General features: G+C 46.4%; 1 protein-coding gene across 4 annotated transcripts; it reads right to left on the bottom strand.

Annotated features, from left to right (window-relative positions):
• Window positions 1-596: 596 nt before the first annotated feature.
• Window positions 597-25,745, bottom strand: NEK9 (NIMA related kinase 9). Of its 4 annotated transcripts, XM_030481209.1 has the most exons (23): window positions 25,435-25,745; window positions 25,010-25,039; window positions 24,098-24,275; window positions 21,070-21,125; window positions 20,103-20,173; window positions 18,137-18,242; window positions 15,385-15,516; window positions 14,344-14,454; window positions 13,697-13,761; window positions 12,687-12,737; window positions 11,447-11,639; window positions 10,086-10,230; window positions 8,966-9,166; window positions 8,512-8,558; window positions 7,506-7,661; window positions 7,016-7,124; window positions 6,291-6,452; window positions 5,743-5,913; window positions 5,455-5,514; window positions 4,693-4,883; window positions 4,294-4,458; window positions 3,548-3,760; window positions 597-3,169 (listed from the first exon to the last, which is right to left on the bottom strand). In XM_030481209.1, exons 1-23 carry the CDS (start codon window positions 25,621-25,623, stop codon window positions 3,047-3,049), a joined length of 2,925 nt encoding a protein of 974 aa, XP_030337069.1. In that variant the 5' UTR covers window positions 25,624-25,745; the 3' UTR covers window positions 597-3,046. The 4 variants fall into 4 exon arrangements, with proteins under 4 accessions (XP_030337069.1, XP_030337070.1, XP_030337071.1 ...); XM_030481210.2 differs by lacking the exon at window positions 25,010-25,039 and having other exon boundaries at window positions 688-3,169; window positions 25,435-25,697; XM_030481211.2 differs by lacking the exon at window positions 25,435-25,745 and having other exon boundaries at window positions 688-3,169; window positions 24,383-25,397.
• Window positions 25,746-26,312: the final 567 nt, after the last annotated feature.

Genomic DNA, 26,312 nt, shown 5'->3' with positions numbered 1-26,312 from the left:
TCCAGAAAGTCTCTGATAACTGGTTTAAAACTTAGTAACAGCTTAGCCAAAGCATCAGGCTGAGCACAGATTCACCCTGCCACTTTGCCATCATGGTTAGTGTTCCTTGGCACTATTCAGTTTATGTTGTTCACACCAGCTCAGCTTCCTCTTCTGCTACTGCAGTACAATCCCCCTCCAGAGACATGCTGCATTTTCAATCCAAATCTCTGGTGAATTTAAGCCTTTAACCCAGCTTTGCCTCCCAAGACATTTCACAACTTACTAAAAACCCCAATAAAAAGATATAAGTGACAGGAACAGTTGGCTGAGCAAGTGTCAGGCAGGTTCTCTCTTCTGTAGGCCTTCATGCCTACTAGAAGCTGTTGGAGAGAACAGGTACTGCTTCCCTTTGAAGCTCTCTCTTCCTGTTACTCATTTCCCACTTGGCATTCATACTGTTGAAATAAACACACGCACAAGAGCTCCCTGATGTCACTAGGAGGAGGTGCAGCAGCAAGAGAAAAGAGTTGTTTTGTTGTTTGTTTGGGTTTTTAATGAAGGGACACAAAACCTGACATTCTTTCCCACAGCAAAGAAGACTGAACACAGGAGAATGAGTTTAAACATTTATTTAAACAGAAACTCCAAACCACTCCACCCTTTAACCTCTCAAAAAAACAAACAAAAAAAAAAAAAAAGACAATGACAATGACAAACTAGTTTTCAGCCAGAGTGTCAAAGCAGGCATAAGTTGTGTTCCACTATAACAACTCAGTAGCAATACTAGCAGGAGACCAACACATAGGGAGCTAGCACTGCAACAAGGGGAGAAGTAAAAAGGGTTTGAAACTGCTCAAAAGGCACTTCTGCCCACTTGCCCTTCCATTTTCAGCCCAAGACAAAGGTGCTGGCTTTAAACTGCTTTTTTGGTTGCGTAGCTGGCTGGTGTGAAATCCGTGGTCTGTAACAGGCACAACCTGGATAGCGTGAATCCTCTAAGGCACATATGAGATTGCAGAGCACAGGGCATCCTCTGTCAGGAACCCTAATCCTCCACTAGATCCAAGGGGAATCCAGTCTGTGCACCTAGCTTCCCAACTGCAGAGCATTGAGAAATGAGGATAGCAGTGCACTGCAGGAGAGCGACTCCCATCAGCTTGGTGCTTGCTTATTGGGCATGGCTCAGGCTCAACTCTTCACTCCTCAAAGGCACTGCCGCAACGTGACCAACTCCATCGTTTCCAACTGCAACAACAACTCTCAAGCCGGGACCCTAACCTGAGAACTGGCTCCAACGCACACAGGGGAAAGGAGAGCAGAGTCACAAGGGCAACGGAGAGACATGGTTGCGCCAGGGCACCCGACATTCACCACCTCCCAGGAGGGTTGTCCTCCTGCCCTGCCTTTGGTAACAACGGACGGGCACACCGGTACGATCCTTGCTCTGGACACTGCACTGGAGAGACTGCACTTGATTCAGCTCCAACATACTAGCAATAGGCACCAAAGAAGTATTTAAGGAGCATAAGTTACAAGCGAATGGTTTGGCATCCACCTCTAGAGACAAATGGGGAATGCTAGCTCCCCCGGAACAGTCCCCTGAAAGAAGTAGCCCCGGAGAGGTGAAAGCATATCCAACTCCAACAGCCCTGAGGCAATTCTAGTGACGTGTCACCGATGGGAACAGTTTAAGTCTGATGAAATCAGAACCCCACTCTCACAGCAAAGGTGAGAGGTATTCAGGACTCCTTAGAGGCTCCACATAAGGCAGGGGAGGCTAGCTGCTCCCAGGGATCCTACCAATCCCATACACTTATTTCAAAGTCAATCTGCTAATAAATTTAAAGGGAGTAAAAATTAACCTCATTTTCTATCAGGAAATGAGGAAATCTTGATCATCAGACCATGGCTCTTCCCATCTCCAATGTTCTTGGGAAAGCCTCTTGCTTCTAGAAAGAAGGTGAATTCCGGACAGAGACTTGATCATTTGTGGTCATTGGGGAAGGCTGCATCCTGTGACTATGGCATTAATGACCTATTCTGGGTAGGAAACTGCATTCCAGCTTCATCAAAACACTTCAGCGGAAAAACACTGATTCTTCCCACACCCACACAGAGTGTGGGCACCAGGGGCTGAGCAGAACAGAAGCCAAGCAGGGAGCAGTTACAGGCTTAGGCCAAGAAACCAGAAGCTCTGGCACCCAAACCAAGCCAAACAGCTCGAGAAAGAAATGGGTGACTTAGTCTGAGGCCCAGACACTTGCCACCTGGTTGGGAAGCAGGTAGTCTGAAACTGAGAGCCAGAGATCCCATCTCAGACAGTCCCTGCTATTGCTTTTGGAAATGACACCTGATTCACTCATCTCGGTGCATTACCTGGAAGGTGGAAAGCTCTAGGCACCCAGAATAAAGCCTTTAAACTCTGTCTGTACAGGACACTAGGAGCAGCCACATGGCCAGAAGCTGTGCCTCGAGGCCAGGGACATACTGTCCATCATTATCTCCTTAAAAGGCAGATCTCCACTGCCTCCAGAATGAGACGTTCTCTGCTCCCTCTGCCCCTAAGCAGAGGGAAACAGCCTCACCGGCTGGGCCTTACCATGTGGTCGGGAGAGGATCCCAGTCCTTCACCCCTCTGAAGCGAAGGTGGCAAGTCTTAGGGTTCAGCCAGCTTCAGTTCAAAACATGTCTCCTCCTCTCAGCTAGAGATGCAGTGATGAATACTGGGGTCCCAAAGGCAGCTCCCAGGAAGCAGTGAAACAATGAAAGGGCCACAAGCCACTACTGGAGCCATCGCCGTAATGGGGCCGTTCTGCCTCGAGTGCAGAGTTGACAGATAAGGTACAAAGAGGAGCTGCTGCTGCTTCAATCACTGAGCTGGCCTAGAGCTCAGCAGCCTTTCCCCTCTCAAACTCACTCCTAGTTCATATCAAACGTACATGGGTGCTGCTCTGGAGCCTCCGGCCTCGCTCCTTGTCTGCGAGTGACCTGAAGCCAGGAAAGCCGCTCTCTGCATTCGGTTAGTGTGCTGTGAAGTTAGATGGATCCCAGTGGGCTCAGGAGACTAGAGGCTGGAGCGGCACGAGTCCGTTCCCAGGAGACACCAGGAATCTGAATCCAAGTCAGGTTTCGGATCCACTTCCATCTCCTCTTTGGCTGTCTGTGTTCCTTTGGAATGAACCGCCACCTGCCAAACACACAGCAGTTATCCAGAGAGCTCTAGGACTAGCTACAAAGAAGCCAGGAGCCACATACGGCACAGGTTCTGTTCTCCACAGCCAGCTGGGACTCTCCACGACATCTGACTACTCATCCCTTCTCATGAGAAGAAATAAAGAGGGATCCCAGGTCCCTCAAGGACTGAGCTGTCCTCACAGGAAACTGTCTTCTTGACTTCATTCCTGTAGCTACTACCAGTGCCTGCATCAGCAGCTCAAACAAAAGACAAGCACCATGCTCAAGCCCTCTCTTTCTGTTCTAAGAGACACATCCACTAAGAGCTGCTTCCTTCTGCACAGCCTCCACAATCTACACACAAGCGCGGTGAGCCCAGCGCTGTCCTCACCTGCTGCATTCCCTCCGTCCCGCTGCAGAACCGCTGGAGCTGGGCACTCAGACGAAGAGATTCCTGCTGCAGCTTCTTCTGATCATCCAGACACTGCAAGACCAGGCTTCGGAGGTGCGTCACCTCCACCTGCAGAGCACTGCACATGCAGCCCACAGCAGGAGGCGCGGCCTTCCCTTCGCCGCACGGCAAGGTTGGACTCAGGCAAGTAGGCTGTGGAGACACAGAGGGAAGTCAGGCCAGGGCTGAGTGCCACTAACTTCCTCCTCCTTCTGGGAAAGCTGCTCTTGTACTCCTATCACCAACATCTACCTGGTTTACCACCCTTTTGCTAAACTGGGGATCTGTTCTCTTGGGACAGAAATCTGGAATAAGATAGTGTCACAGGTTGTAGTTTCTCAGTGATTTCCCGTCTCAGTTCTTCCTGTCCCACAGCAACGTCTGCTTTCTAAATTTCTCTTTTCTGCTAGGTGTTTGGGCCCTAGGTTTCTCCTTTTTTTCCCAATTGCATTAACCACATTTTCCCACAGAACTGATCTCATGATTTTCAATCTGGCCAAGCCCCAGCTTTGTGTTCTAGATTCCTGTGAATTGTTCTCTTTGCAGCATCATCTCTGATATCAACAGTCCTCTCTTCCTGATTCAACAAATAGGCCAATCCAACACCCTCTCCTCAGCTCTCCTCATAATTCAAACATTGCCATTTACAGTCCCCAAGAGCTTTTAGCCACACATTCTAACATTACCCAGGGCTCCATTTGGGGCTTGTTTAATCCAACAGCTTCCTCGGAGGCCACTTTGAGTCCTTGAAGTTTCTGGTAAGGGAGAGTCTCCTTCTCTGGCTCTGAAGATGCCATGCTCAAAGGAAAGGGGCTGTCAGGCATGGGGATGAATTCAGCGTTCTCCAGCTCCTGGATACACAAAAGCAGCACTGTCAGGCCTGCCTGTCTTCCTGCAGCTGACTGAACCTCCTCAACCAGCGCATCAACCCCCTCTTGTGGTAAAAAAGGATGAGAGGCCTAAAGGGCTCCCCTCACAGCACATTGCTGAGAACCTTTCAGACCATCCCTTAAACGTGGCAGAGGCCACTTGCTTTTCCCCAGCCTAGGTCCCCATTTTAAGGCATTTCTGAGACACTACGTTACCTTCCGCAGCCAGCCAGGGCAGGAGCTGCTGTCAGCACCGTTGCCTCCCTTAGCTTCTGTGGTGCTGATCCAGCCCCCCAGCTCACGATCTGCTTCCATGGTTCCCCGAAAGCCTCCACTGGGATTGGGGGTCTCCGCTTCCTGTTCATTATCCTCTTCCTCTCCTCCTCCAGTTGTGCAGCTCTGAGCCACTAGCAAACAAGAATGAAAACTTTATACTTTTCCCACCTCTGCTATTCCTGTGCCAAACCGCAGCTGGAGCAGAGAAAAATGCAGAAATTTGGGCTGTATGGCCACAGTAAGGGCACATGCTAGCCGCATCTCCCTCAACAGCTTATATCCTAACACTCCCTGCAGGCCTCCCAAAAGGGCTTGTGTGCAGCCGTCTTTCACAGGCTGCTGGCCCCAGCCCTCCCACAGGTCCAAGAAACTGGATTCCATCTCTCCAGCAGCTGCTCCATAGCCCCCCTTTCCTTATCAGCTCCCTTCAGTGAATTCCTCTCAGCTTTTCCTTGTCAAATGGAAGTTCCTCAACTACAAAGGCCTCTCTGCACCCATGTTCTTCCTCCTCTGTTTCGGATCTCTCTTTCCCAGGTTTGGCCCATCCCTTCCCACACACGGCACCAATCAGATTTTCTGCCTTTGAGCTCTTCTGTGAGGCCTTTCAAATGCAGAGAAACCATGCTGCAGAACCAGACCATACACCCTCAAAATAACCTCTGAATGGACTTAAACCACAGCTCCCCAGGGCAGGTTACTCACCAGTTCCAATGGACAGGCCACTGCTGTTGGATCGGATTGTTTTTGAGTTTAACACCTTTTCTGCAACGAGAGAAGCACACTTTCAGTTAAGAGTGCCACATGGAAAGGAAGACAACTCCTACAAAGGCACACAACAAAGCCAGTGTTGCAGACCTAGAGCTCAGAGAGCTTGCCACGTTCTCCCAAGCAACTTGGCCTGTTCCTAGGCAGGATTTATAGTCTAGGTCCTGACAAGCAATACATTGTCATAACCAAGGTCCCAAAATTTCATCCTAAACTTACACTTACCAACAACGATGATGGTGTGCCAACCACGGCATGACAGGTCTGGAACATGATGCAATGACCCAAATATAGGCCGAGGCCATGAGGTACAAATATCCGAGCCATGAGCTCTCTCCGTCGATGTCATTGCCAGACGTCCATTCCCACCGTTACCCCAGGCAAAGATATGGTTGTCTGAGGAAAGAGATTCAGGAGCCTCAATTCCCACCCTCTCCCTTGGCCTGCAATTGCTACAAGGATCACAGCCTCTCTGCTGTAACTGCTATCCCAAAGTATCTGACCCACCAGCTCGATTTTGCCAGTGAGAGAACAAACTGATAACTAATCTAAAAGGCAGCCACCAAGCCAGCACTCTGCAGCCCCAGGGAGAGCAAATGCTTGGCGCTGCACTGGAACTACTAACAGGGCCAGACAGCCCCAGTCTAGGAGGTTTTCTTTATTTCAGTGCGGTGCTGCAGGGGTGGTGCAGGAAATGCTCAGTGGGAGGCAGTTAACCACCCTGCACATGTAGTCCAAAAGAAACCACCACAACTTTGCAAAGACCCACTCACCGTCAGTAGCAGCTATGGTGAATTCATCTCCACATGAAACCCTGATCACCTGCTTACCCCCCAGGGGGCCTCCCAGCAGGTTAATTCCCAGGTGCTTCTTATAGTCCCCAACACCAAGCTGTCCGCATTTGTTGGAGCCGAAGGTCAGCAGGCGGCCTCGCTCTGAGAAGAGGAACGAGGAGACAGTCACAGCAAGGGCCCACAGCAAACTCTGGAAGCAGCCATGCACGCAGAGAACTAGCAGCAACAGACCACAACCAGGAAGGACTCTGCTGAGAAGCCTGCCAGGCTGGGAGGGGACAGTGCCAACCAAGAGGAATGGCTACAGCCTGGAAACACCTTCCCGGTTCCCTCTCCCATTGCTTCCCTTTTCTGATGCTGGGAGCTGGGACTCCTCACAGCCCTCTCACTGGCATCGCTTGAGCAAAGCCTAACTCGGTCATAAATGATTCCTCTGCTAGGCCAGAGCACAATTCTCCCCCCCAGTTTTTTTCTTCTTTTTTGTCCCTTTAAAGAAAAGGGAAGGCTGACCCAGAAGCTGATGTTGCTGCTTCAATTGGCCAGGAATCCACACCCCTGAGGAACAGGAATCCTGGGTTGCTGGAGCAGGCAAAAGCCTTGCTACCAAGAGCACAACCCTCAATGTCAAGGGCCAGGCTGAAAGGGCTAAGCTGATGCAAAGTAATCCAGCAACCAGTATTCACTTCTTAATATACAGGGCTCACCATCGATGGAAGCTGTGTGTGTCTTCCCTGGAGAAATGGTACGAATCTTGTAGAAGGAGAGCTGCTTAGCCAAGGTAAGGGAAGTGGCATATGGCACCTCACAGTATGTCTGAGAAAAGACATGTGGGTAAACAGAGAGTGAAAAAACACACGTTCATCAGCTAAAACCTACTCAAGCATGTCTTGGCAGACCACAACATTAACCTAGACAGTCCCAACACGGGTATGGTAAAGAACTGCCAGAATCCACGTCACTGGCTAAATCACCCTGGAGTAGCTCACTATCTGTTTCACTACCAGATATGACATAAGCCTATATGGCAGACAGGAAACAGAAACAAATTGCCTCTTTCCACAGTCCCAGTATCCATTGTCTTGGACTGGAACTAACAAATTGGCACAAAGCTAATGAATGCTTTGTCTCTGTCACAGAACCTCCATTCCCTCATATACAGCTGGGAGCTGGAGGCAGGGACCCAAATGCACTTACGTCATGGTTGATTATCCCTGATGTGCACTGATTCAGGCCTAGTTTGTTGAACTCGTTGAGTCCACATGCCAACACTTTGCCAGTCTGGGTGAGCAGGAAAGTTCCATCACAGCCACAGTGAACAGACACAATGTTTAAGGTCTTTGGAACATCCACCTATGTGGAAGGAATATATCCCAACAAAATCAAAACCCCAACACCTACTACATAGAAGCTGGAACATGGAAACATATGGGGTTAGAGCAGTGGTTCAGCTAGTCTGGGCACTGACAATAGCCAATGCAGTTATTTTGAATGAAGGCACAAGAATATCATGAAGTCTACAGCATACTGAAACTCTGGCCACAATGCAGAAATTCCAGGCATTCTAGACCTTGTGAGCAGACACCAGTGAGCCAGCACAGGAACCAGCAATGTGGTGCACAGGCATCCTGGCCAGCTGGAGTCTACAAGCACCAGACCCAGTCCACCGAGCAGGGCTGGGTCCGTGCTGTGTGGGTGTGATACTGTGTGATCACAGGTATTTGGCTTCCAGGCAAATCCTCAATGGCTTCTAACCCCCACTGGGTTAGATTACCTCCACTACCCCTACCACTGCATTTCAAGAAGGTTTTACTTTCAACTCATCTTTAACTCATTATGTCAAATTCAAAGACTCACAGTTGTTTGCACTACTGCAAGTTTCATCTACAAACCCAAGGTACTCCATTTGGTATTTCCTACTCTGATTTCTACCACATTAAGTTTGGCATTTCCAGTTCCAGTGTGGAGACCAGAGCAATGAAGCTCTAAGTCATGATGCTGGCTGGTTTGGGAGCAGTATGCCCCTCTGCTATCATGTCTAGAAAGAAATGAAGCAAAATGAAACGAGGAAGCAAAGTTAAACCCCTCACAAACTACAGTACTTCAGAAAAACACATCTGAGCCTCAGACAGTTAATATTTACAATCAGCAATCAATTTGAATTTATGTCCATGCAGATGTTGAGAAGTAGTCACAGACCTACCTTCTGAGGGGTGTAATGATCTTCTTCTGAATCCAAGCCCAAGCGCCCTGCATCAGTGAAAACACTGCAGTGAGAAAAGGCCTCACAAGGTGCCCGTCCCTAAGAAATGGTATTGCCTCTCCACAGTCCCAAAGGAATCTCCCTACAGAACTAGAAACCCACTCATCTACATGCATCACTGCCTGCCAACCCCAAGGTGACCCAACCCCACTCACACTACAAGCGCCCTACCCACAAGGAAGCCAGGTGGCACCCTAGAACTTCCCAGAATAAAGTCTCAACGGCTCAGATCCCAGTTCCCCAACCTGACAAGGAAAGAAAGCCCCAAAGGAGCAATGTTCTTTGCCATACATCCCCAGGGCATATCAGACAGCCCTCACCTAGGCCCTGCATTACACACCTGTGCCAACCCGCTTTCTGAAGCAGGCATGCCCCAGTGCCTTTAGGTTCCTACCGTACTCTCCACAGCCCCACGTGTAGACTTCTCTGTTCCTGGTCAGCACTGCCACATGGTTATCTCCACATGAGACCTGCTCCACGGGGTTGGTAAGAAAGAAATCCAGCTGCAGGGGCTCAAGCACTTCAGAGCCACAAGCCTTGTCAATGCCGACGCATCCATAATAGTCTGAGCCAAAGGCATACACCTGGCCCTCATCTGAAGGACACAAGGGAAGCTTGGTCAGCACACAGAGCTTGTATTACGCTGCACATTAACCTCTTAGGACACAGCCAGAGCAACCTCTTTTCTCTAAGTATTCTCCTCTTCAGTGCAGAAGATGTCATCAGGAGACTATGGAAACCTTTCTTGTTCATTTTAAGATGGATGACATTACACTACAACCTGCAGGCTATTTCAGGCCACCAGTGCCAAAAACTCTTGGGTTGAACCTGCCACTTTCTTCAATAGAAACCCACAAATTTATCCTGTGGCTCCCTAAGTCACTCCTCCAGCACACTGAGCATATCTTTGTCAAACCTCTGCTTTTCCAGCAGCACTGGCAAAATAATATGGAAACTACCTTGTTGAGAATTATTTTTATGAGACAAGCAAGATTCAAATTCTTCCATAATAGACAACACCACAGTTAACAAATCTTTCAACGTATGAGCAGAGTCAGAAGTAGACCAGGTCTCAAGCTTTCTGAATTAAACAGCAAATCTCAGATACACACTGTCTTTTATCACTGGGTGATTCATTCCCCACACAGTCAAAAAAGAGTTTCAAACACATTTACGTCCTTGACTTCAGGTTCCTATGTCTTTAATACAGGCATGTGTGGAGGCAACACATGCACTTGTAAGAGCAGGGACTCTGCACAGCCACAGGGAGCTGTGCTCAACACCCAGTTTCATCACCAAGAAGGAGCACATCCTCAGCAAAACACCCAGTCTTCTTGGGAGTCAGTATCTTCCTCTGTATAATAACATTGATCTATCTCCTGCACCTACTGGTCTCAAAACTAAGGGGTGAGAAATATACGAGGCTTTCTCCTTTGTGCACTCTGCTAATGTTATTGTGATGGCAAACACCTCCAAGGCGCAGCGAGGGGACAGTGGTGCCCTTCAGCTCTCACCTGTGACGCACACTGTGAAATCATCTCCACAGGACACCTGGCGAATGGCTTTTCCCTGGAGCTTCTCAACATGCTTTGGCTGCCGGTAGGAGGCTCTGTCTCCATGTCCCAGCTGTCCGTGCAACTTGGTGCCCCCCTGCATATTCTGCAAGACAGAAGCATCTGGTAACGTTATGTATCCACAACTCCAGAGGTGGTCCCAAGTTACAGCACCTCAAACAAGCAATAGAAGACAGTAAAGAGAAAAGAGAAAGCGTGTTAGCTGCTCTAGGGAGGAGACTGCTATCTATGTGGGATAACAGCAGGCAACATTCTAAATGGCAGCACAGGCTTTCAAGCAGTTATGCACTAACAGGGAGCGATCCCATCCCTGGCCACCAGCAGGAATCCCTGCTCCTTTCTCATCTGCCAAGCTACAGAACCCGCTCCCTGCTGGCACGGCTGAAATTCATTCCTCAGTCTCTTGACCCACTTTTCTAAATCCTAATGACTACAAAGAAATCCGTAACGTGAAACAAATGCCACAGAAGTGGCCAGACCTATCAATTCTACAGGAAAACCAAAACAACTCTGAGTAGTGTTAAACCTAAAGCTAAAATATTAATAGCCAGCTGGAAGTTCTCAGTGGCCTTTCTTGCAGTAACATCCAGCAAATTATTTCAAGTTGCTCTCCTCCTGTTTGGATCTCTTTCTTCTATCAGCCACCTACCAGTATTTTCTAATCTGTTTTAACAGATTTTGTATCATCAATACAACAAACTGTGGAATCCTGGAGATGCACAACCCCTCCATGTAACACACCATCTAAGCCTGAGAAGACTGGATTCAATTGTTTCAAATGCATCATATGCCAACATTTTTTTTTTCATTCACTTTATCCACTCATCACAAAAAAACCCCAGAGCTGTTTAGTATAAAACATATCTGATTTCATCCAAAAGTTGCCTCACAGATGATGTGTATTACAACGAGGTCACTCACCCCATCCATTCTGATCTCGGAAAACTTTCCTCAAAAATACACAAAGCCAACAGAGCATCACACAGCCTCCAGCACATTTCCAGTAGTCAGGAAGAAGAGATGTTTGACTCAGTGTCTGGGCCTACCAGTCCACCACCTACAATCCTCAAGTGCACAGCAAGTCACCAATACGCTTCCTGTCACGATGGAAAACTCCCCAAAACACACTTGCCTTGAGACTTGGGTCAGTCCCAAAACAGATGGATCTGAGTGCGTCACATCAGATTTCTCCTTTTCCAGGCTTTTTGCCCATCTAATTCTAACAGGTTCATCAATGCTCAGCAGTGGATATGGACTCTCCTTTCCCACCCTTACCCCTTCCTGCAGTTTCTCTCACTTACCACCCAGGTGTAGAGCTCCTTCTCCACTGTCACCACAGCAAAGTGAGTGTTACCAGCACACACCTGGCGTGCACTGCAGCCACTTTTGATGGCATCCAGCTTCTGGGGGGTGGACTTCCCACCCCCCCAAACATACACCTCACTAGTGCGCGAAGTCACGACTGCAATGGGAGCCTCATTCATGGTACTTGACCTGCACAAGACCCCCCAGAACACAAATGCAATAATGAGTTCACATTCACTGTCGTGACTCACTTTCCTACTGTTGTCTAGCAGTTTCTCCCTCACAATCATTTATGGTTTTTTTCATAAACTGTTCTTTTTGTTGGCTGGTCATGAGGCCTCAACTGCTATTGAGACTCAGGATCAAACCTGTCCCAGAGCAGCAGAGAAAGTAGCCTCCAGGAAGCATTTTAAAAAGCCTACAATCCAATTTGATGTCATTTAAAAAGGATGGGCTTCCACTGAATAGCCATGGAGCTGTTCTCATTTGTGAAACATGAAAGCCTTTCAAATGGCCATGAAATCTTGCTCAAAATACAGAAGCACTCAAAAGCTTCTGACCTCCCTCTCTGCTCTATATCTAGGCTTCTATCTGAGGGCAAAAATGTAACACTTCAATGCGGGTAAGAATCAATTCACAAGCAGACTGCAAGATGGAAGTTGTAATCAAAGCAAACTGTTTGCAAGCGACCCATGAAATGGAACAATTCATATAAAGTGCTCAGATAGTACTTCCAAGTTTATGAGGAAAAAAGGTCAAATTCTATCTAACAGATCAACAGAAAAAGAGCTATACATGTCATGGGAGCTACCTGCTTCACAGAGCAACCTCTGCATGTATCCAGTTTTATGAAAGATATTTATATTCGACATTCGACATTCAGACAGTCATATTCCTGCTGCTGAAGGTAATCTGCATGAAAGGAGGGATCTACATCATGATGTCAGATATGTACTCTGTAGACTACATCCTCAGTAGGACAGGTTACAGCTGTATGGGACCTGCTGAGGTAAGGCTCCAGCCATACAAATAAGCAGGATATAAAAGGCAGAGTAAAACATGGGACAATAACCATGTAACAACTATGTCAAATTCCTAGCATTTAGGAATTAGGAACCTACACTATTCCATTAAGACTAGCACCTACACTAGCACAGACTAGCACTCTCAGCAAAGTTCCTCTCTGGGGAGCTGTTCTCTCCAGACTTCCTTTCAAACACATGCCCAAATAATTACCTTGGTCGCTTATTTGGCCCATTAAGCAGAGTGACTTTCTCTTCCATCTCCCTGCCAAAGGAGAAAAAGCATTTTAGGAAACAGTAACATTGCCCAAAGCAATTTACTGACAGGCAGCACACACAGACTGCTTTCCTTTCCAATGGAAAGCTGTTCCCTCTTGGAGGAAACATGGCAGCTGTTTGTCAGCTCACAGCAACACACAGTAAGTAGGGCAGAAGTAATGTACCATATAGCCAACAAATTTGCAGGAGAGCTGAGGACAACAAACTACACATATACCAGAATGTGGCCAACCAATACCCAGATTGCACAAGAATGACCTTAAGTGGCTAAACATTATCAGGATTTGGGCTTTCACCAGTGCATACACAGCAAGACAAAACTCAAACTTTGCTGACCACCAAGTAAAAGAATCTTGGTATAAAGGACTAAATCTGCTGTTCCCAAAGCAACCCATGTGGGATCCAAACAGTCCAGAATTACTGTCCACCTTTCATAAAAAGACAGTGTGTGCAGGCTGATGGTCAAACTAAGCTAAAATGGGCCATTTTCAAGACAACTTTCTCCACAAAAGGGAAACAACAAAGGGAGAAAGCAAGTGTCTCTATATTGCATGATACATGTATTTTGAAAGGCCTTGTCCAGTGATTATAGGAGGATCTCTGTGACCTTTCATTCTCAGAGATTTAAAAAGCAGGAACCAGCATTCCTCAAAGAAGCCTCAGAAAGGAATGCCTCAAGGTTCTCAATACAACAGTTTCTACGAGAAAGAGGGCAGAGACCTTTCTCACCATACCCACGCACCAACAGAACATTGGACCAGAAGACGAGACAGCAAGAAGGCACTTCTTTCCTAAAGAGGATGCAGTGTACTTCAATAACTGCCTCACATCAGGCCAAATTAACTTAAGGACTTTGCTACAGAAGCATAAATGCCACTAGTCTGCACAAACACTCCTGTTCTCCTGACACCAGGTTCCAGCTTACAGGAAAGACCATCTGATTACCTCCGGCGTTTGCTGAGAAGGGGATGTTCAAGCAATTCATCTGCAGTGGGTCTCTTCTCTGGATCCTGAAAGAAGTGAACAATAAGTCATTCCTTGGGAAACGCTCATCATCCACAACAAAATCTTGGGCCAGAAGACGTCATTCAGGCCTGCATGGACTTCCTTCCCCGACTTCCTTCAGAAGAGAAAGGAATTAATTCAAATGTTTGGAATGAATAGGAATTAATGCCAGGGATGTGCAGGAGGGGCTTCCATGCTCTGAAGGTATCAATACTGTGTTTGCTCTAAAGAAATTAATTCCCTACAGAAAGAGAGTCACAGTCAGAAAGCCAGAACCTTAAGAGATTGTACTGAGATGATGCTTCCACCTCCTCACCACTGCATTACAAAATAATTGCTTCTGCCAGCCCATTAGGTAATTGTCATCAGAGGAAACCCAGCACTCCTCCAGAGCCTGCATGACAACAGCACCTGGAGACAACGCTCTCAGAGGAAGCCCAGCCTTAGTGATGCCTCAGGCCTCACAGAAATTACCCTGCATCAACAGCCCTCATGCTGGAACAGGCATGTTGCTCCCCTTCACCCTGAACTCCATGGACTAGGCAGCTGGGAAGGGGTGTCTGAGAATTAAAAAGTATTTCACCAACCTGATCAAGGCAGGAATTCACCATCTGGATCAGCTCCCGGGAGTAGACAGTGGAATCAACCTCCATAGCGCGATTTCCCTGTACAATCTTCACACACAGGTTCAAGGGATTCTAGGCAGAAACCAGAAACCGTTGAATTGGACGTGTCCAATGGGAAGAGATGCTACAGGTCACTATTGTTTTCCTCCTCCTTCTCTGATCTGGACACAACCTTCTTCCCTGCCTAGCAGTTCTCCAGAAACCTAATCATAATTCCTGCAGAACTGGTATCTCTGATAGCTGGGACTTGGTGGCAAAATCCAGCTTTTCACCAAATTCCCTAACAGCAGGGTGATGATAGGTTTCTCTCTGCATGGAATCTCCTATGCAGCTTACTGCCATCGAAAGACCACACAGCAGCAAATTTACTAGGGATTTGGTAGCCATGATGAGAGGAAGCCAGGAAAGGATGGCATTTTCATGTTGTCTTTTTAAGGGTTACTAAATCTTGCACCATGGTAGCTAGCAGCTTTTCCCATCTCATGGCAAAAGCTGGCAAATCATATATGTCAGCCAGCAATGCTTCCTTTCACCCTCCCCATGCCAGCTTGACCACACTTCTCTTGCACCCAAACTTTGAGAAAGGGTAATAGGATTAAATCCTGTAACATTAGAAGGCTGGAAGTTTTTGCTACAGAACCCTGCCCAGAAAATTCACAGCTAGTAATGCTGGGAAAACAAACAAACCAACCAACCAACCACAATTACAAACTTCCTCATTATAAAGAAAAGGATGTTTTGCCCACAACAATGATACAGATTAGCACAGCTTGTGGCTGCAGACTAAGGGGGGGTTGGCAGAAGCCAGAGAGGCATCTGCAGTGCAGGGTAGAAGAAATCATGCAGGCAATTGCTCTGGCACTCCCAGGCCACTGTTTTCTTAATCAGCAGATTTAAACAACAATGAAAGAAAAAGTCGAGTTAAGAAAACTACGAGCCAAGTGTGAATGTCAGGATGATAAAAAATAAGGTTACTCAGTCCATCCTGGTTTGCAGACTCACAGTAGCATCAAAGGTCCTCTTCAGAGTAAGCAGCTCAAAGATGACACAGCCCACCGCCCAAATATCTGATTTGAAGTTGTATTTCACGCCCTGACAGAGTTCTGGTGACATGTAATACGGAGTTCCCACCAGCTAGGAAATAAAACAAAACAAAAACATTCAAAAACCAGAAATGACCCAGCAGCCTTCAATTCAGGAGCTCTGCATCCATCATGTTCACACATGAACAGGCCCATGAGCTCAGAGCCAGATGCAGCTCTGACACAGCCCTGAAACGACACATGACACACCCCACCAACATGCTGAGGGATGGGAACCAGAAGCACGCTCCTTCCCTTCTCATCCACAAGCCTGTACCTGAGTTTCTCAGAAGATCCTAGATCTCTGCTCAGCTCCTGATGTGGTACATACTTCTCGATGAAGTAATAGTCTTAAGAACACAGCATGGACTTGCACCTTTCTTAAATATACATTTAAGATGTAACCTGGGGCTTACGTACTGACCAGGTGCATATGGAAACCCTCATAAGAGGCTGGAGAAAAAGAGATCTAGCAAAGCTTCCAAACACAGATGCCAGCCCACGGATATGGACACGGTCTTCCTGATCACAAGGTACTGCCAGAACAAAGGCTACTCTGTCTCCGATGAAAAAGAGGTTACTTTTGGTTCAGTAAGTAAAAAGCTGGCTTGAGTCCCACGTGAAAGCTTTCACTTCAGAAGTGGGCTTTCCCAAACCACTGGTTTAAAATAATCCCCCATCACACAAAAGATCCCCAAAGCCAGCACTTAAATACAGAAATCCCCCCAGGTACAACAGAAATAGTGGTGTTGCTCGAGACACAGAACAAACATGATAAAAGGTGCAAGAATGAAGCTTCCAGATGAATAGAGCTTATTCCCTACCAAGGAACTAGACAGCAAAATAAAATGAGAAAGACAGAATTTAGAAGAAGGGGAAATATTTATAGTTGCCCTCTTTTCGACTCTCTCGGCAAAGCCCCAGGGGAAGCTTGCACTTCATTAGGCTCTTCTAGTGCACTAGATACCTAATGGGTACATTCAGAATCTGCCATCTCCCTTCCATTTCCTGTTACAGAGCGTGACAGCTACAGACCTACAGGAGTCCTAGCCACAGGAACGTTTAGAAGCACAGTATTATATGGAGAACTAAGACACTGCACCTAAGCCTTGTTTTAAGCAAAGCATAACATAACCTTTCTGTAAGACAGAGACAGGTTTTCGGTATCTTTTTGGTAAATAGGAGAAAGAATGATAAATTGAAAAAAATCAAGGTTAGTGAGCAAGACAAACATTTCACAAAATCGTAATTTGACTGTTACAAATACTGACAGTAACATGTCCTGCACTCATTTCACAAAAGATGATTTCCAGACTGGTCATTAGATCACAAATTGAGCAACTAGCCCAGGGCACGCCCAGCATATACAGAATGAAATATGGTTGAAGTAGTTCAAAATTTTTCTGAAGCAAAAAAGGCACAAAAAACCCGCAGCTTGCATGTGCAGATGCACACACACACCAGGCAAAACCAAACCTGGAAATTCACAGCACAGACTGCACTTCCTCTCAAAGCCAGAAGGCCATGAAAAATGTGACAAAATGGCAGTGGTTTTGCTGCAGCCCAGCTCAGTGAGGGCTTTATGCAGTAGCCTTGAGTTCCCACTGACTGTGCAGTTGTACAATAGCATGCAGGTTCTGGAAGGAGGTTGGCAAGTATTTAACTACACATCCTAATAGAACACCAACAGCTTGCATGAAACGTAATAACAGGGCCTGGTAAGGGGAAGTGCAAGCTGGCTTGCATCCCAAACTATAATAAAGGCCTTTAGCAGATAGGAACTTGAGACAATGTCTCCTTTTCCAAGCCTAGCACTCACCACAGAAATGAATGGAGCTGGGAAATTCAAGCTGAGCCTTTCAGGTGCCTGCAATACAACTAAGCCTGTGTCATTGACTCTGGCTGCAAAACCACTTTCTGGAAGGGTCTGAAACAAAGCCAGACTTAACAGCCTTCTAGTAGAATTAATCTCTCCTACAAAGTTTTGCCCCTCACCAAGAGCATTACCAATAAACTATACCCCTGGTTATCCTAAGAAGCACAAGTGCCTTTCTTGCTTCTTTGTAATTCAGTTCAGAATCTGAGTATCAAAAGAGATAGGAGACCTATCTATGGCACAGTGCAATGACAGGTAAGCACATCCAAGCTATTTCAGACCCAGCTCAGGTAAAATGCCCCTGTTAGCACAGGGACATGACCAAATTTAATTAATTTGCTAAGTTGGGCTTAACTAGCCCAGAGGGAAGAGTGCCATACTGATATGACTGTACTGCTGCCCCTGCACCTTTGGACAGCACTGCCTTCATGTAACATAGATTCACCTATGGAAGTACCAAGCCTAGGCACCAGTGAAAGAAAAGCAGTGCTCTCTAGCATGGCTATATTGGCACAATTCCATGCCCACAGTGGCACTTATCTTTAGTTTACTACTGCTTCACAGAGACACAAACCTCCAAAAGGTAACCTGAGAGCAAGGATAACTGCAGGCTGCAACACGCCAGCAAATATGCCAATGTTAGTGAGGTAACATTGAGGGAAATCGAGAGGAGAGGGAAAGGAAAACTACAGAAAACAAGCAGCAAGAATGTACAGCATCCCTGACCTTCTGCAAGGCATGCAGAGGTGAAAGAAAAACACACCTCAGTTTGCACACAAAGGCAGCAGATACTCACAGTCTCAGCCATAGAGTACTCAGAGTTCAGCTTCTTTGCCAACCCATAGTCTCCCAATTTAATCAGGTTTGCCTTGGTTAGAAAGATATTTAATGTCTTTATGTCTCTGAAAGGAGAAAAAGAAATGCAGACACACCAATATATCTCCAGATTTCACAGTTTCCCACACATTACTATACCTCCCCCCCAAATGAGGTACTTGCTACTCTATTCTCTCTCACACACACAGAGCTCTCCAAAGGCAGTTTGATCCCAAGTACTGGAGCAGTAACTGCAGTTTATCCATATTTTATCAGGTCCCTGCACAAACTCAACACAGCCTAAACAGCTCAGGCTCCAGGCACCTATATAAAGGCCACAGATCAAAGATAGCTCTTTTCCCCCTCTCAGTCTCTTCTCGTATGAAGGTCATTATGCAGTCTTATTTTTCCTGTTTTATAAATAGACCCAAGCCAGGTGTCACTGAAGCTCACCAAAAACGTAAATGTACGCATGAATATGTATGTATGCAAATATAAACACAGAGTGTGAAACAGATGACACTCTAGAATGTAAACTTAACATCCCTCTACCTCATGCCTCAAGAACAACTCTTTATAACATGACATACTACGCCCAGAAAATCAAAACACTGATCAAAAATGCTGAATTCCAAAACTCATGGAAAACACTTTCTCCCAGACAGAATAATTCATATGTAGTTTCAGAGATCAATACAGGAGGCTGTAAATATGGAGAGGAAGCCCCTGCAGTATGATACGCTTCCCATGGCCAACACCTCGTAACACCCCCTTTTCCTAACGTACCAACAACTTCCCAGTGTAGATCAGGACATCAAGTAAAGCAGCACTTTGCATTCATCCACTTGGGGCATCGCAAAGTCCTGGGTCACTCTGACAATGTCTGCAGCAGAAGGAAATCACTGCAAACATTTAAATAACTGTTCAATTCGTTATTATGGAAGGATTTGGGGTCACACATGTTCCTAGACTGTGAACCCTGCTGTGAAGATGGGCAACAGAGGTGGTAAGCAGGAAACCACTGCAAAGCAGGACAGACATGACATCTGCTTTAGGTCAAAAACTTAGGCACTACTTTGTCGAGTGTAGGGTACCAACCCTCCATTAGCAAGGCTTCCAACTACCAAAGATTCAGAAAGGCAGCAACCAGTATGTTATCCCACAGAAAACATCCTCACACGGCTATGCTCATTAGTTAGAGAAGGATGTTGTGCAGCACACAATCCAACCATGCTGGGAACAGCTGCCCACACATGTGGTACTCCACAGAACATCATGGCCTCCTTGAAGCACATGTAAGACATTAAAAACTTACCCCTCCCAAACAGAAAAGGGCAACAGAAAACGGTAATTAGCTACTCATTAAAATCTCAGTCAATGTCAGAATTACCACTACAAGCTAACAAGCTGTATTACTTCTTAAATAACAGGCCAAATAAATGAGATTCAGACAAATGCAGGACAAATCTTCTCAGGGGTCATATTACAGCAATGCAAAGTCTTCATCACTGTTAGCCTCCAGGAATTACAGAAGGATGTCCATGTTGGTTTGAAGCTATTCATCGTAGAATGGGTAGGAAGTACCTTTGGCCTGTGGTAACTGTTCTTCCTACCCATTTTAGCAAACATCATTTATATGCTATGGCAATAAAGGGCCAATTTACTTCCTTTCTACATGGATTAACTCTTTGTTCACAAAGCACCAGCATCAAAGACAGCAATTCCATCTTCATAGATAAAATTTCTTGCACATTTATCACAAGACTGTTTCCAGCCCAATAAATTCTTTACAGAAGGGATACTTAATGTCTAGGCAGTCCAGTTATGCTTTGGAGAGAAATTCAGTGCTTGCTTTAAACAGAGAAGCAAAGGCTACTTAGAGGAGTTCTGCACTCACACCCACAAACTGCACTGATTACCTTAGCGTTATCACATGCCACACTTACCTGTGAAGAATTCCTGCTCGATGAATGCAGCTCACAGCTGATGCAATTTGAAAGAGATACCAAACAACCATCTGCAAAGGTACAAAGAAAAGCATTGTCTGAGGCTTGCAAAAAAAAAAAATCCCAATAAAACACCAAACCCCTTACATCCCTGTCAAACAGAGTCACAGCAAGAGGACCTGACCGCACCATTTAGATGCTCTTTCAGGAGTATGAAAATTTTGAATTTCCTGGTTTGGAAATCTCTGAAAAGACATTCCAAAGGTAGATTGTCCTAGTGCCGCTCATAGCGTCTGCCCTGACAAGCATCACAGGATTCAATGAGTGAAAAGACTTAGGAATGACAGCCAATGACCACCTGCAAAAGATCTACGGTTGGGCTCTCTGGCACATGAACTGTAACCATTTAATATGCCCCACGAGATGGAAGGCCTTAAAAGTCATTATGTAAGATAAATAAGAATAATCATTAACCACCTCAGCTTGAGGTGGAAACAGACAGCAGAAAATAAGTTTAAAAAAACAAAGAGAGAAAAAGGAACAAGGGAAAAAAAAGTCTGTGGTGAGACAGATTCATGGTAATTACTCAGAAAAGAACCTGCAAAATGGTTAAAAGGAGAGAGAAATTTAGTACCAACTAGGAACAAACACAGGTAGAAGTTTTAAAGTTAAATGTTAGCCAAGATGAGAAGGTGACCAAAGTCAGTTGAGTGCTCTCTGTCATTATTCCTCCCTTCCAAGTTTATGCTGCTTACGGGCAGCCAAAATGGAAAATAAAAAGCATGTTGATAGTCCATAAATGCTTGCAATATTCAACAGGAGAGGAAGGATGTCAGTCCCCACATATACACAGAAATTCCTTCCCACCAGCACTATAGAAAAGATATTGTATACTCAGATAACCAGGCAGATCCCCAGAACATCAGGCCAGCCCCACTGCTCCCTCAAACTAGCCCAAATTACTTACCTCTTCTTCAAACAACTTGTCTTTCTGACGCAGAATCTTATCGTAGAGGTTCCCTCCTGTAATTAGAAGTGAATGAGAAGACAGAGAGGTTCATCTTAGTTAATGGTAGCAATTACTCTGCTCAGGTACTACTGGGAATACTCAAATCTCCTAAGGGATCTGATGAATCACAACAGCTCTTCCTCAGCACTCCTCACTTAAACTGGTCAGGCACTCACAAAATTAAGTTTTTCTTAAGAACTTCACTGGCATATCTAAGCTTAAGCAGAGATGATTCTTTTATAACACAACCATTTACCACTATCTGAAAAGTGAATCTGTAAGATAGGCTAGCAATCCCTACTTTTTTACCTGTAAATGCTTCTTGGAATACATTAACATTTATAACCTGTACACCAAATCATGTGAGATTGTCCTGCTCAGCATTATGTATAAAAATGTAATACATTAAAAAAGAGAAAGAAAATAATTGTAAGTTCAGAGTAGCCCCGGAAAGCACACGTTGTTGCCTTTCTCCACTTACTGCCCAGCTCTGACCCGTCTTTCTCCTTCATCTGCCCTGTCAAATACATCAGTGCAGAATCCAGAAAGCCTTGCCAACAGCAGCACCGCTGACAGAAGCCTGGAATCAGCAGACTCTTCAGGGCACCTCACAATTTCAAGAAGGCAGACTGAAAAACAAGGAGCTAAAACAAATGATGCTGAGAGCTGCAGGCAGCGACGTTCCTTGTCAGATTAGCATCCTACCAGTAAACCCCAAATCTCTGATCACATCCTGCTGCTATTCCATTTCCCAATTATCATATATTATATCCGAATACTAACAGAACACCAGGCCCTTTCCTATTCCCACAAGTATGGTGCAAGACAGCTTTCTGCTGTATTTCCATGGGCCTGTCAAGTTCTAGATGTCCACGCAACGGTTGCAATGGCTCCTTTGCCTCCTCAGGGGACTTATTTCCATGCTAGGGAGATTTTTCTTATATCCTAATTAAGATGCGCTTTGCTTAATTTCTTCTCATTCAGCCTTGCTATAACCTCTCAGCATTTCTTTTTTCTGCCTTACGTTCACATTTGCAAATTATCTACAAATGACAGTCACAATTTAACCAAAGTATTCACTTCTGCCTCTTCTTCTGAACCTCTTTCCTAGCAATTCAGGCTATGCAGGCTTTTAGTGAATTCTGTCCCTCACCTCTGATTTTTTGCAGCCTTTCTGAAACAGAGCAGAATGACAGGTACTACATTGCCGAAATCCTACACAAGGAGGCAAAGTAGCTCTTGACTCAGATAACCAATACCTCTATGCACACATACTAAAAAGAACAAATTATTTCTTTCATCTAATCATATCTTACCTTCCTTCGCACAGTTCTCTCTTCAGCAAATGTATTTAATAGGATATTTGTTCCCAAATAGATTTCAGATGTATTCACTGATGCTATCCCATGATAAATCCAAGTCTTATGATACCATGATATATATAGAGAACTACAGGCAAATAAATCAGTAACTTGACTTTCTTCCCTGTAAAATGGGGACAAAATCTACTTAAATTTGAAGGTCATTTCTAGATCTCCAGGAGAGACGTGCCAATTAAACAGTAAGAACTCTGGATTCTGAGGGGTGTCTGACAGGGACTAGTCCAGCTTTACTTTAAAAATTACTCACAAATTACCTTGGACTTGTACACTGTAAAAAAAGCCACAGAAACAACTATTAACAAACTGGCAGAACAAATATCCATAAGTCTGAATGTGATTCCTTCTTTCTCATGTTTCTATTTCTGTACCACTTAGACATATTCAGGCAACACAGGCTATATACACGTCTTGGCTATTGTCCCAGAGTAAAACAAACAGTTTAGAGACATTAGCAAACATGCACGCACATCAGTACTATGCAGCTTTTCTCTACAACCTCAAAGGAATTTATAATAGCCCTAAGCATGCAGTCTTTTTGAAGCGGCTAAATAACTCACACAGAGTACTCCTAAAATCAAAGAGCTAATGTGCCCCTATTCTTGCACTGGACTCCATCGTGAATAAGAACAAAAAGCAGAGAAGCAGAAACAGCTTTGGTTAACCTGTCAACTGGCGTGCTTGACACCCCTCAAAAATACTTTGCACAACTCCCCTGTCCTCCCCAACCTCTCCCAGTGAAAGCAATCTGTCCAAAATGATTACAACATGATGATAGCCCCTTCCACCAAAATCAAAAAGTTTCTGCTGATGAGTCAAGGCTTAACATAACCCCCAAACACACAAAGGATACCTAGTCCCACTCATCCAAATAGGAACTATACTGCATTTCTAGGTAGGTATGCTGTTCCAGCGGTACCAGCTGCCTATGAACCTCCTCTTCCAGTTGTCTAAGAGCAGCTGCTACTCACACCTTCACATCAAATCCTTCTACGTCTCCATCCCAGCTGGGACTGTTTCCACTGCAAACTCCAAACAATACCATCTGAATGACTCTTGGATGGAATTTTAAAGTTTTCTCCACCACCAGAAGGACCAGATTTTACTTTTTTTTTTAATAGTAAATGTAGAAGCTGATAGCACAAGGCACGAAGAAGTCCTGACTGCAGCTTTTTTAAGCTTTGATTTATAATTGCCAAATGGAGGGGTCTATTTAAGCGATGCTACCGAGAAACAGCCCCACTCAACCCTACTCTGTACTGGCAGACTGGCCCGAATATCCTCATGGTCTTTTCCCACTGTCCTCTTAAAAGAACACGGCAAGGTGCAGTAGAAATGTACATTACCAATAACCCGCTTCTTCCACTGCACCAGCTCCAGAAATCACCTACTGCCTGAACTGCCTGCACTAACTACTGGGCTTCCTTCTCCGGCACCTGAGACACCAATCAGTTAGAAGGGTTGTCAATCCCGTCTTCAGGAGCTATGCAGCAGAATTCTCCTCTGCTCCCTAGAGGACACCCCAGGAATACTCGCTCAAGGTTCTGCAGGAGGATGACACAGCAATGTGGTGGCTGCCCGTTTGTAAGTGGGATTAGGGGTCTCACCATTACAGTATTCCAGCTCAATCAGCAGCGTGGTGTTATCCATGAAGTGATTGTAGTATGCGATGATGTTCTCATGCTGCAACAGTGCGAGGATCACGATTTCATTCAAGGCATCACGACGCTCCTTTTCTGACAGCCGGGTCAGGTCCACCTCCTTCCACACTACAAGTGAGTCATCCTGAAACACAAAAACATCCTTCAATTAAAACCACGCCACTATGAAAAGAACAGTACGTGCCTTTGTAGCAGGAAATTCAAATTTCAGGAAAGGTAAAAAGATTTTACCTCTTACAGATTTCAGACAGATTCTTCACAACAATAAGTTTTAAGGTTTTCTGCTTGTTGCTAGGAACAGGGATGGCCCGAAGCCATCTTTTTAGCTGGCCAGCACTCCTTTGGGGAAGAAATTCACCAAAGAAATCATACTACAAGGTTTCCAAGGAAAGACACAGAGTTTGCTTTGTTTCAATAAACACTAGCCATACTCCAGTTCAATAAAGGGAGAACAGTGTATTTCCAATCCCATATCTGCAGGATATTGTACAAGACCATCGACCACTACAAATACCCACGTATTCTTTAAAAAACAAACAAAATAAGGAAACAAGAACAAATTTAGTTTGCCCTTGTTAGGCCCACCCATGTTGTCAGACACGCTACGAGTGATCTGCTCAGTGAACAGTGTTCACTTACAACTGTTTGAGCTGTGTTGCCTCAGGGTGGCCTTCCCCCAGGAAAAAACCTGAAGAACTTCCCTTGGGAACCAGTCAAGTGCTTTTCTCTGGCAGTCACTAAAAAGCACAACTACAATCGACCTGGATGGGATTAAACGACTTGGGAGCAATGGGAGGACTAGCTTTTCGGCCAGTTTGCTCTGACTATGCCGAAATGCTGACCACGCGAGAGAGTTACCTGTATGAGATGCCCCCATGTCCTCTGAGACTGGAATAAAACATAGAAAAATGAGGAATCTATTAGCATCAGAAGCATTGCTGCATCTCCCTACAAAACTTTAAGGGGACCGAGACACCGGCGGCACTCAAACGTGCCAAAACCCAAACCCTCTGCCCCTCGACACCGAGGGTCGAAGTCACCGCTTCGCACCAGCGCTGTTGCCGCGGCTGCCACCCCGCGGGGAGCCCCGCTGCGGCTCTTCGGGCGCCGGCGCCTCCAAGCACCCATCCTCCGGAAACCGCCCCGCTCGCCCTGACAGCGGTCCCCGCAGCAGCCCCCGAGGCCCCTTCCTCGGGGGAAGAAGAGGAGAAGGAGAAGAGGGCCCCTCTCCCGCTGCCCGGCGGGGGCCCAGCCCGGCCCGCCCCGCCGCCGGGGCAGCCTACCTCGGTGCGGCGGTAGAGGGTGGCCTCGCCGAAGGCGCCGCGGCCCAGGGTGCGGATGGGGATGTAGTGCAGCTCCTCCTGCTCGCCGGGCAAGCCGCCGCCGCCGCGGGAGCCGCCCCTGCCCGAGGACTCGCTGCCGAAGTCGGAGCTGATGGAGTCGCAGTGCCGCTCGTACTCGCCCAGCGACATGGCGGCGGCGCGGCCCCGCTGCGGCCCGGCTCTCCCTCAGCGAGGCCCGACGGGCTCCATGTTGGCTCCCGACCACGACCCGGAACCGTTTCCTGCCGCTGCGACGACCTCCGCGCTCCCGCCTCCCGGAGCCGACCGGCCCCGCCCGCCGCGAGCGGCTCCAGGTTGCGCTGAAGGCGGCGGGGAGCGGGGTGCTGGTGTCCGCAGCGGGGGACAGCGCGTCGTCGGAACCGAGAGCGAAGCGCAGCCTGCGCCGCCTGCCCCTTCCCGCCGCCGCGAATAGCGTGCGCAAGCAGGAGCTGCCTCAGTTCTAAACAGGGGCCTTATTTTACCTCCCGAGAAGTCAGGAGTTGAAGCTTGTTTTCCTTAAACGCTATCAATTTATATTTCTGTAATCAAAAAGGCCAGGTTGGACGGGGCTTTGAGCAACATGGTCTAGTGGAAGGTGTCCCTGCTCATGGCAGGGGGGTTGGAACTAGATGATGTTTAAAGTCCGTTCCAACCCAAGAATCACAACCATTCTGTGATTTCTATGGAAAACTGCCTGAAGTAACCGATTTACATCAAAACAATATCATTACTGTTTCTTACCACACAGATGTTAACTTTTCTTGTTGCTTAACTGTACCACACACAATATACGTTATTGAAACACCCCAACAAACACCACAGCTGTATCCCAAGGTCAA

This window comes from Strigops habroptila, chromosome 4, assembly GCF_004027225.2.
Source record: "Strigops habroptila isolate Jane chromosome 4, bStrHab1.2.pri, whole genome shotgun sequence".
NCBI classification, from domain to species: Eukaryota; Metazoa; Chordata; class Aves; order Psittaciformes; family Psittacidae; genus Strigops; species Strigops habroptila.
This window is presented reverse-complemented; position numbering and strand designations above follow the sequence as displayed.

Bases quoted from the DNA above. Each gene is read 5' to 3' on its own strand.
- NEK9 (XM_030481209.1), bottom strand. From the start codon at position 25,623: ATGTCGCTGGGCGAGTACGAGCGGCACTGCGACTCCATCAGCTCCGAC. The intron at 21,126-24,097 runs GTGAGACCCCTA...TTCTAATTACAG, and splicing joins TGAGCTGGAATACTGTAATG to GAGGGAACCTCTACGATAAG. The intron at 9,167-10,085 runs GTGAGAGCTGAA...TGTGTCCTTCAG, and splicing joins TTTCACAGTGTGCGTCACAG to ATGAGGGCCAGGTGTATGCC.